The sequence below is a fragment of the Oryzias latipes genome, chromosome 3 (genome assembly GCF_053564925.1).
Source record: "Oryzias latipes strain Hd-rR chromosome 3, Olatipes_Hd-rR_3.1".
NCBI classification, from domain to species: Eukaryota; Metazoa; Chordata; class Actinopteri; order Beloniformes; family Adrianichthyidae; genus Oryzias; species Oryzias latipes.
Window position 1 is genome coordinate 42,961,602 of NC_136239.1, and position 11,276 is coordinate 42,972,877.

Below are 11,276 nucleotides of genomic sequence, written 5' to 3' on the forward strand. Positions count from 1 at the left end.
GCTTGGGACCGGCACAGAAGCAGAGAAGGGAACAGGGAGCAGCCCCGACTCGAACCCTGGTTCCACGGACGGAAGGGGCCGCAAACCAGCACGAGCTGAACCGGCCCCCATAACCAGGTACAGCACGTATAATCCATATAATCCTGGAATATCTGGAAAAGTTCAAGGATTGGAAGGACCAAAAGTCAAAGCTGGAAAAAGCTGAACATTTGAATAGTTGAATGATTAAAATAGATGAAAGAATTGTAGAAGGAGTTAAACAGCAAAAAATGGCAATAGATACTATAATAAAGAGAAACATTTATGATGATATGCTTACATATTTATGTTGAAAGCTTTATAGCATTCAACAGACTTTAAATCCTGACCTTCTGATCATCCGCCTCAGAACAAGCAGCAGAAAGTGAGAAGTAAACGTTTAAAAAGGAGAAGACAATCCATCTTCTCAAGACGCAGACATTCTTTTGTACCTCTGAAGGTTGGGGGGGGTGGTCTATCTTTATTTAATGTTTGCAGAAATTGACAGAAATATTTCTTCTTTAGCGGAAAATCCGCTGCCAAAATAATTCATATTTCATTTTAAAAATGGTTCTTTAGTGTGACGTGATCACATACGGATCCAGTTTACCGTGAAAGGCTTAAGAAAAGCAGGAAGAGAGGATGTTTGCAGCAGCCACACCTGTTGAACTCACCGTTCCAAACATGAACTTTCTGATCATGCGTAGAATGAGTGAAGACCAGAAAAGGTGCAGGCAGAGGAGAACAACCAGCATGGCGTTGAAGAAGTAGTAGCCAAAGAAGGCGGGGTAATGGTGAAGGGGGTAAACCCAGGTGCAGTGGATGATCCTGAAACACAGAACAGAGACTTGATCCTCTCTAAACCTGAGGCAACAGCTGTCATCTAACCCAGGATGCATCTGGGGCTGCAGGTCTGCTTTCATGTTTCCAGCAGGTTCTGCCACCAGCAGCAGGACTTTTGTTCATCCAGACCTGTTGGTGGGTAGTTCAAGGCTGACACAGATGTTAGAAATGAAAGAGACTGTTTCTATGCAGATGACATTCTCAGGATCCACTAAGAGCTTTCGTTTCTTTTACTTTCATCGGCTTACCAGAAAGGGAAGATCACAAGGCGGGTCACCATGAAAATGACGGCAAACGCCACAAAAAGAGCTTTGCTGGTTTTCTCCCATCCAGCGTAGTTGAACATTTTGGCTGACTAGAAAACAGACAGTTCCATGAATGAACATTAGAGGAGGAGCAGAATGCATTCGAGTCTGAGTAACCAGAAAGCCTGTTCCTACAGCCAGAAAGGAGGAAAGACTGAGCTGAGGACAAAGAGCGTTCTCTATTATAGAACAAAGTTAAGAACTGTCAAATGACCAATTAGAATCACATTTGGATGTGTGCGTAGTGTGAAGCAGCAGCAGGCATTCAAGCAAGAACCATCTTCTACCAGATTGTAGTCCACCTGCAGCATTTGTAAACCTGAATGTCTCTGTGTTGGAAGGACTAACTATGAGGTGTTCAGTGGTTCAGTCCAACCGTTAAAAAGCTAAAGTTGTAGCTTTAGCAGAAAGGTTTCAGAGGTTAGCACGCTAGGCACCTCTGCTCACCGAACATTTTCTGACCCTTTCAGAACCAACATACGTAAAGAAGTCCAGCTGGACATTTTCAGGCTTAGAGGTTAAAGGGTTAACCTCCAGCAGGACGTCAGAGGCATCATGGACCAGCATGACTAGAGTTCCTACACGGATGAAGTTGGCACACCAGGAGAAGGAGAGGAGGACCAGCGTGGCAACATGGTGGATGATCTGCTCCCTGAAGTCCTGAAAGAGAAGGAAGAGTGACGTCTGTCCTGGGAAAACGTCCTCTTCTCCTTCCAGACAAACCGAACAAGTGAAGAAAGAAGTTTTGAGCTTTAAAGAAGCTGAGATGATGACTCGGGTGGTTTAGGTGGATTCAGTAGTTCCTTTACAGCAGAACATCCAGCTCAGCTGGCAGAAGAAAGTTCCAGTCTTGTGAAGGACCTCCAGGCTTCATGCAGTTCCTGAAAGTCCTCATCCATCCCCAGACCATCTGATCTACCTGCGGCGATGATCAGCAGACCTGTGGATGCTTCCACAAATAATCTGAAGCCAGACCGCGGTCTCTGAGACTCAGAAGAATCTCAAGACTTCCTGAGAACTTGTCAGGTTCTCTTTCTTTCTTCCCAGTCTGCAGTAGAAGATAACTGCTGAGGTTTGAAGCTCCTGTTTTTACAGTTTTCATCAGAGAATTTTTTTTTTACATTGAACTTTGTTAATTTCTGTTCAGTTTAATCAACACTCACAACTGCACTTCAATAAACCACCTTTAGTGGCTTTATTCACAAGGAAACTCCTCACTGTGAAGAACTAGAAGGTCAACAGAGGAACCTCTGATTCTGTGATCAGTGATCGTTGTCAGAAGAAACTACCTTTAGAATCTAACGTGACGTCACATTTGACAAGAAAAGAGGAGCGTGGAACCCGTGGCGAACACCACACACCTTTCTCTTGACATCAGAGGCAATGCTGAAGAACAGGCAGCCGTAGAAGCTCATCTCCAGGATGTAGTACCAGTACTGAGACTCCAGCAAGGACTGAGGACACAGAAGCAAGAGGAAATCAGGTTGCTCCAATCAGTTTAGCCAAGACATAAAACCATAGCATCTCCCAATGATGTCTCTATGTTCCTCTATGTTCTCAACAATCTGCATGCAACCATGTTCTTCAAGAAAACGAGGAATCCAGTCCGTTCTGTGCTGAAGGAGCTGTCGCATTAGGGACTGAAGAGGACCTTCAGCGTCTGGCTTTAACCACAGTCTCTGTGCTCTTTGACCTTTATATGAGCCCACCAGAAACGTCTAAAACCTGCTGAGGTTTCTGAAGCACGTCTGACCATCCAGGTCTTCAGTCAGATTACTGTCAGAAATGTCAGCAAAACGTCTTAATTTCTGGGAAGGCGGCTGAAGAATTAGGAGCATAAGGGTTAGACACGGATTAGCCTCTTCTTCGTCACATTGAGGCTTACTTACCTGCCTCCTCTGGTACAAGAAACTACCCACCAACAAGAAATCTGACGTGGATCATCAGAGCTGACCCCACTGTAGTTCTGGGAGGACTTTAAGATTTTATCTCCAGCATCCTCTTCCAAGAGTTACAGTAAACAGCCACTAAAACAAGCTCCACCCCCTCCAGCTTAATTCAGTTCAGGCAGAGGTCATTCACCTGAAACGTCACAGGAACTAGTTTCAGAAATGGTAGAATGGGGTCATGTGAGCTGGCCTCACCTGGTTGTCTCTCATGGAACGGACACTCACCTGCTGTGGATATCCTGTCCACACCTGTCTGCTGTCATAGAGCCATTCTTTCTGCAGACAGCACAGTGGGATTAGTCTGTCAATCATGACGCCTCACTGATTCTGACTGCAGGACACCGATTCACGCTTTTTAAGTCCAGTCTTGAGTCTCAACATTTCAGTTCAAATCAAATCTCCAGCCTTTAAAATTATCCTTAAAATTATTCTTTTTGTCACTTATTATTATGCTACTTTTAAACAACTTAGGGGAACAAAAAAAATCATCCCTTTTCTGTTTCTTCTTTTCCAAAGCAGAAATGTTGTAGAGTTTTGAATTTTAGGTCTGACAAACCTGCGCTCAGGAGATTACAATATAAAAATAAACTAATTAAGATCGTTTATATTCTCAAATTTCATGTTGAGGTTAAGTCTCAAGTCTTTGCATCTACGTCTTAAGTGTGACTCAAGTCCAAGTCCCCAACGATGCAACAGAAGCTCGAGTTCAGCCAGATCTGTGCTTCGTCTGCAAACTTACATCATGCAGAGCTGCCAGTCCTCCAACAAACGCAAACAGATAGAAGGCAAACCTCCAGCTGCAGAGAGAGGAGGAAGTGTCATTATGAGGGCCTCGTGTAAAGGTTCTAGACTAGATTCTGTCCTCCATTGACCAGAACTGTGCAAAAGCATAGCCGTTTGTTTCACTGTGCGTCAACCCTCATATGTAGCACAATGTATACCCTGACGCCTTTGGTATTACAATGTGCATGTTCACCTGTTGTATCACAGAGTGCGTCACTGTGACGCACACTGTGACGCACACTGTGTGTGCGTCACAGTGTGCGTCACAGTGTGCACGTTTGCATCATAGTGATCTGGAGCATTAATTTGCATGACAACGTGCACGAGCGCCTTTCTTGCATTCCTTCACATAAGAATGCAAAGGCAGCGCTGGTTCTGACCTGGACTCTTTAAACTTTTTTAGGACTCCAGGATGGTCCTGAACCCGGCGTCTTCTGAACCAACGCTCCACCTGCCGCATCGACAGTCCGCTTTTTTTAGACAACCCATGCATGTCAGCCTGAAACACAAGCAACAGAACGGATGGATGGATGCTTTTTTGAATTTTATCCCTGGTAAACACCTCAACCTGCCTTTTAGATCCATTCCCATGTCACTTTTTAAAACATTTGATGGATTCTTTGAGTCAGAGCTTTTAAAAACAGTAACCTGCTCTCTTCTGCCTGTAAGATGACGGTGGTGAGGCCCCTTATGAAAAAGAGTCATTTAGATCCAAATATCTGGATAACTACAGACCTGTGTCCAACTTACCATTTTTAAGTAAAATGATAGAAAAAAAGTGTCTCTGATCAACTACGTGAGTTTTACCCCCCAAAAAAAACGTTAAAAAATTATCAGTCTGGTTTTACAGAGACGGCTCTTTTAAAGATCGTTAATGATCTTAGATTAAATTATGACTCACAGAAACCTTCTGTTCCGGTGCTGCTGGATCTTGGTGCCGCTTTTGATCCAGTAGATCACCAGATGTTATTAGACAGACTGAGGAGTCTAGTGGGCCTCTCTGGAAATGTTCTTAAGTAGTTTTGTTCCCATCTCACAGATCAACACCTTTATGTAAGTATGGATATGTGCTCTTCTAGATTCCATGAAATAAGTAGTGGGGTTCCCTAAGGGTTGATTGTAGGTCCTAAACTCACACTTCACATTTAATCTGATCAAATAAAAAAATTTAGTTCAAGCTCTCTGGTGCTAAGACAGAGTGTTGTGCAGTCTGATGGCTCGTACAGCGCACAGAAGAGCACTTTCAATTACTGTTTGGTAAAACATAGTGAGAAGCTCTGTGGAGATGTTAAAAGATGCCAGCCTTCGCAGGAAGTACTTGGGTTTTCTGGACGTTCAGCTGTAGCTGACTCTGCTTGGACCAACAAACAAAATCCTGCACCAGCTGCCTGTACTCCACCTCCCTGTCTTCTTCAATGACACAAAGACAGTATCATCTGAGAATTTCTGTATGTAGCAAACTTCTGAGTTGTGCTGGAAGTCAGACGTGTACAAAGCAAACAACATCGGAGAAAGAAAGTCAGGGCTGACTAGTCAGGATTTGAACCAGAGACTTCAAACCCTGACTAGGTGAGGTGAGAGAGCTGACCACTACACCACCGCCCAGCCTTTCCTGTGTTTTTAATTCCAGTATGTTGGCTTGCTGTGTTTGGTCACATATGTAGGACTTTACCTGCAGTGGATTTCTGTTGCAGGTGGTGTAATAGAGCTCCAGAGCAGGGTTGGCCTCAGGTCTGAGACAGGCACGCTGTCTGATGCCAGCAAAGGCTGCCAGAGGGGCGGCGACCATCCTGGAATAAAACCGATGTTCAGTTCTTCACATGTTCTCTCAGGAGTGAAGACAGAACAATGATTGAGAAAACTCAGAAAACCAGTGCAGCCAAGAGTTTTAGCGGAACCACAGGTTCAGTATTCTCTGAAGATGTTCAACTTTGATCAGATCTTCTCTTTAGGTCCCTGGACAAACACAACAGCCAAAAAAACAACAACCAGAACCCGCAAGAACCTGGGCAACCAGAGACATCGACTGTTCTGATGGTCTGGATCAGGTGTGTTCAGTCAGACCTTCTGATTGGCTAAACAACTGTCCTTCCTTAACAAAGAGCAGTTCCCCTTCTTCAGGTTCTGTTTCTTCTACAACTGGACTCTGGAAGGTTCTGTGTGCATGCAGGAGGTGTCGCACCTTTCAAACAGGTATCTGATGAGGAGAAGACCACAGGCATAGGGCAGCGTGATGTAGAGATGCGAGGCCTTTGCATAGACCCGACCCTCCTTGTCCTCCAAGTCGGCCCAGGACAGCTCAGCTGGAAGCCAGATTTTGTCCCACCAGAACCACTCGTACAGACTGTCCAACATGATTCTGAAACGCAAGCCAGAGTATCCGCTCACCTGCAGGTTAGCAGAAGTGACCGACCGGTTGAAGTGCAATAATTTTAAGGCTGACTCCAAAGAAAATCCTGTTTATGGTGTTTTTATGATGTTCTTGTATCATTTTTCTGCAGATGGAGGACGCTTTTAAAGAATTTGAGATTAAAACTGTGTTCCTGGGGTTTTCTTTATTTAAATCATTCTGAATCAGGAGCAAATAAAAAAAGGCCGTTTGGAAAAACTTGTAGTTGGTATGTAGGAATTACAGTGGGCGGGCCGAAGCCTCCCAGCTCCGCCCCTTTCTGATCATCCACCTGCAGACCAACAGATCCATGAACATCTTTGTCTTTCTGGTCTGAGCTGGAATCTGGATCAGAACTGGACGGATGGACAGAACTGGTATTTCTGCCATTTTTGTTGCACTGCTAATGATAGTTTGGGCGTGTGAGGGGCTGTAAGCTAGTGGGAGAGGGTGTAAACAAAGGGATGATGGGAAAGACCTACTCCCTGCCGCTCTGCAGAAACTATGTCCTAGAAAACAACACAGGGTTTTGGATTTTGGCTAAAAATAGCATCATCATCTTTAGAAGAATGGGAATGCTTTGACGATTGATCAGAAGATGATCAAAGCAAAACAGCGGCACCCGCTGTAACGGGTGCCGCTGTAACGGGTGAAGCTGTAACGGGGGCCGCTGTAATGGATGAAGCTGTAATGGGTGAAGCTGTAACAGGTGAAGCTGTAACAGGGGCCGCTGTAACGGGTGCCGCTGCGACGGGTGAAGCTGTAACGGGGGCCGCTGAAACGGGTGAAGCCGTAACGGGTGAAGCTGCAACAGGGGCTGCTGTAAGGGGGGCCGCTGTAACGGGTGAAGCTGTAACGGGGGACACTGTAACGGGGGGCGCTGTAACAAGCCGCTGTAACGGGTGCCGCTGTAACGGGTGAAGCTGTAACGGGTGAAGCTGTAACGGGGGCCGCTGTAACGGGTGAAGCTGTAACGGGGGCCGCTGTAACAAGCTGCTGTAACGGGTGAAGCGGTAATGGGGGCCGCTGTAATGGGTGAAGCTGTAATGGGGGCCGCTGTAACGGGGGCCGCTGTAATGGATGAAGCTGTAACGGGTGAAGCTGTAACAGGTGAAACTGTAATGGGGGCCGCTGTAACGGGTGTTGCTGTAACGGGTGAAGCTGCAACGGTAGCCGCTGCAACTGGGGGCGCTGTAACGGGGGCCGCTGTACATGTTAAGCTGTAACGGGTGAAGCTTTAACAGGGGGCCGCTGTAACGGGGGCCGCTGAAACGGGTGAAGCCGTAACGGGTGAAGCTGCAACAGGGGCTGCTGTAAGGGGGGCCGCTGTAACGGGTGAAGCTGTAACGGGTGAAGCTGTAACGGGGGCCGCTGTAACGGGTGAAGCTGTAACGGGGACCGCTGTAACGGGTGAAGCTGTAACGGGTGAAGCTGTAACGGGGGCCGCTGTAACAAGCCGCTGTAACAAGCCGCTGTAACGGGTGAAGCTGTAACAGGTGAAGCTGTAACAGGGGCCGCTGTAACGGATGCCGCTGCGACGGGTGAAGCTGTAACGGGGGCCGCTGTAACGGGGGCCGCTGTAATGGGTGAAGCTGTAAAGGGGGCTGCTGTAACGGGGGCCGCTGTAACAAGCCGCAGTAACGGGTGAAGCTGTAACAGGGGCCGCTGTAACGGGTGCCGCTGCGACGAGATAAGCTGTAACGGGGGCCGCTGTAACGGGGGCCGCTGTAACGGGGACCGCTGTAACGGGTGAAGCTGTAACGGGTGAAGCTGTAACAGGGCCGCTGTAACAAGCCGCTGTAACGGGTGAAGCTGTAACGGGGACCGCTGTAACGGGTGAAGCTGTAACGGGTGAAGCTGTAACAGGGCCGCTGTAACAAGCCGCTGTAACGGGTGAAGCTGTAACAGGGCCGCTGTAACAAGCCGCTGTAACGGGTGAAGCTGTAACGGGGACCGCTGTAACGGGTGAAGCTGTAACGGGTGAAGCTGTAACAGGGCCGCTGTAACAAGCCGCTGTAACGGGTGAAGCTGTAACGGGTGAAGCTGTAACAGGGCCGCTGTAACAAGCCGCTGTAACGGGTGCTGCTGTATCAGGTTCTGCATCAGCGGTTGTTTCTGAGCAGCAGGACTGTTTGCTGTGAAAACACGGCTCTGCTGCTCGACCTGCGGGTGAATTCTGACACACCTTCAGCTGTTTTCACAAGGTTACACTTTCATCGGACTTCACCTGTCGGCGCCGAGCACCTCCTCCACTCAGTCCGACAAACATTCCCGGCAACGAAAAACCAGAACCACGCCCCCAACCGCTGCTCCATTCGAGGGACGGGAAACCCAAACAACACAACCAAGCCTTCATCCAGGCCCGAAAATGAACAGAACCAGGAGAACATCAGAAACCCTGATCCCGAACAGAACCAACAGACCTTAAGAGACTGATCCTCAGCAGAACTCACAGAACCTGCTTCTAATCAGATTCAACAGAACATCTTATTTGTACCTTAATATTGTAATCTCTTGACCTGAACAGAGTCTTTGAGCCTCACCTGCGGGTCGTAGACGGCCAACCTGTAGGAGCTGCTGACTCCTCGCCGGTGTATGAAATGAGGAGGGCTGCCCCCCCGTCACACACCTGCTCTTTGTTTACCTTTCTGCAGTCACGCCCAGCTCAGCCTCCATTACCTGAGACGGGCTTTTTGCCATCCAGGAAGTGCAGGCCGGCCCAACTGAGCAAACAGTTCCTCCATGTTCCTGCGTCCTCCTGGCTGCACTTCTTCAGGAACTTTGAGGAACCGGTTCTTTATGATCCCGGATTCTCAGCTGTCAGGATGGAGGAGAGTTGGGACACAAACTCCATATTCCAGGTGGAGGACAAGATGAATTTCTTCCCCTCCACCTCAGATGATATCAGAGCTGTTCCTGTCCCGTAAACGGATTGTTCTAAAGCTGTTCTGTCCTCTTGTTATGTCAGGTAGGGAGGGCTGTGAGCATGAAGGACCCAAAATACAGAGACGGGAGGCACACGGTTCCAGGGTAAAGGGTTTATTAACCAACAGAAAGCGCTGCACAGCAGGAAACTAAACTAAACTTAGTGTGAGCTAAACATGCAAACAGGGCAGAAGACAGTCAGAGAAGAGACCGTATGGACCGGCAGAAGAGGAAGGCAGAGACAAGACTTAAATACAAAACAGGACGGAAAAGACGCAGGTGAACATGATCAGAAGAGATTGGAACCGGGGAAGTAAAACTCTAAAGCATGACAAAACAGGAAACCTTTCAAAATAAAACAGGAAACAGAACTCAAACATGACATAAACTTAGGAAAAACCATGACACGTTAGGCCAAACGATAGAATAAACATGGGACTGTATATAACCAGCAAATCACATGAAAGGTTTCTGCTTTAATTCCTGTCCTCAACAGAAATGGAAATGTCCAGCAGAACCAGACTTAGACCGGCGACCATCTGCCTGAGAAGACAGGAGGGGACAGACCACGCCCCCTTTTCCAAATCTGATGCAAACCAGAAAGTTCTACATGTATTAGAGCCATCAAAGTGCCTGGAGGCTGTATTTGGGCTGTAGTTGGAAAGATGAACTTTTTTACGTTGATCTAACTTAATCATTTAGTTTGGTGAAAATAAATCATTTTTTAAATTATTCAACTTAGGAATAACACGTAGTTGTCTGACAGTTATTTAACTTTCAACCAACTTCATTCAATTAAGTTGGTGTAACTTTGGTGTGAAGCTGTCTGGGCAGATTGGGGTTTTGTGAGAAATTCCAGCTTTAATATATTTTATATAGTTTTTCACATTTCATGAGAAATGATTCAAAATAAAGGTGCCCAATAGTTCTAAAGATGCTAAAGCTAATGTCATCAAACTTCCTGTACTGAGTAATCATGACCTTTTTGTCCTACTACAGCAAAGATAATGTCAGAAAATTAATTTGTTAGTTTCAGTATCTTTATTGACCATTTTTGAGCAAATATGATCCATATTTAAATTTTTAAAAAGTCTGTAACCCTTGTGCTATCTTAGATGACCCCCCCCCCTTCCATTGAGGTGTTCTCCCTACCATGACAAAGGTGGATAAAGGTGGAAAGATTTCATGTAATCCATGGACACCAGTGAAGATCACAAATCATTGAAGAAAAAAGGTTCAGAGCACTGTCTAGTGGGTCTAGATGACCCTACTCCCATGTTAAAGTGCCTAGGATAGAACAAGTATCAATAAAAAAAGGGAATTTATGACAGAATCTTAGTTGTAGTAGGGTAGGATGTAAAATGGACACATTTGAAGCTGTGATGGAGAGGAGGACTTTAAATGAGCTCATGTCCATCATGGATAATCGGGAGCATCCTCTCCATCCTGTTCTCGTCCTTCTCCAAGAGGCTAAGGCAGCTTCACTGTCTTTCCCACTTCGCTCCATTGGACTCTAGAACTCGTCGTCCATTTGCAATAGATAAACTCATTTAAGGTCTGTCTGTTTTTCTCCAGAGCGGTCATGCAAACCAATTGTTTTTCACTGATGCTTCTTTTTCTGATTGATTGTTCTGTTCTCTGTTGTCACCCATTGTTTGTGTGTTTGTATCTTGAGCCTAACGACGCAGCAACAACCCGATTTCCCAAGCTGGGATCAATAAAGTATCTTTATCTTATCTTATCTAAGGCCTCGTGTGTTGGACAGATTTTACTGTCACAACAGAGGTTTATGGATCTTCAGACAAACAGAGTATATTCGTATAAACCCCTTTTGTATTTGAGGCTAAACTTTATTTATGATAATTATATTTGTATGCATTCCTTGTTGCCCGGCTGATCTAGGCATCCAAGAGCCCCACCGTCGCACAAAGACCATCAGAACTGGACGGATGGACAGAACCATCCTCCCGCGCACTGGGAGGTTAAACACAAGACCAGGTCCATGTGTCATTCTGGGTTCTGGAGCAACCAGCTCCGTCTCCTGACCTCAACATTATTGATCCG

The 11,276-nt window shown here is 46.4% G+C and overlaps 1 protein-coding gene across 10 annotated transcripts in view; it reads right to left on the reverse strand.

Moving 5' to 3' along the window:
• The window catches only part of LOC144991083 (ceramide synthase 2-like), a 51,730-nt gene extending 42,550 nt beyond the window's left edge, over positions 1-9,180 (reverse strand). For 7 of the 10 annotated variants that reach the window (XR_013654987.1, XR_013654986.1, XR_013654988.1 and 4 more), the window contains exons 1-10: positions 8,831-9,180; positions 6,081-6,257; positions 5,571-5,688; positions 4,279-4,397; positions 3,855-3,912; positions 3,341-3,391; positions 2,528-2,620; positions 1,698-1,826; positions 1,110-1,216; positions 693-846 (exon numbers count right to left, since the gene is read on the reverse strand). Coding sequence is in view for 6 of the 10 variants with exons in the window: in XM_078944856.1 (XP_078800982.1) it covers positions 693-846; positions 1,110-1,216; positions 1,698-1,826; positions 2,528-2,620; positions 3,341-3,391; positions 3,855-3,912; positions 4,279-4,397; positions 5,571-5,688; positions 6,081-6,253 (1,002 nt within the window). In the remaining 4 variants the exon portion in view is untranslated. Of the gene's footprint in view, positions 1-692; positions 847-1,109; positions 1,217-1,697; positions 1,827-2,527; positions 2,621-3,248; positions 3,266-3,340; positions 3,392-3,854; positions 3,913-4,278; positions 4,398-5,570; positions 5,689-6,080; positions 7,590-8,830 lie in introns of those variants that run through there. The other 3 variants (XM_078944858.1, XM_078944857.1, XM_078944862.1) reach the window with 3 other exon arrangements.
• Between the last annotated feature and the right edge of the window lie 2,096 nt (positions 9,181-11,276).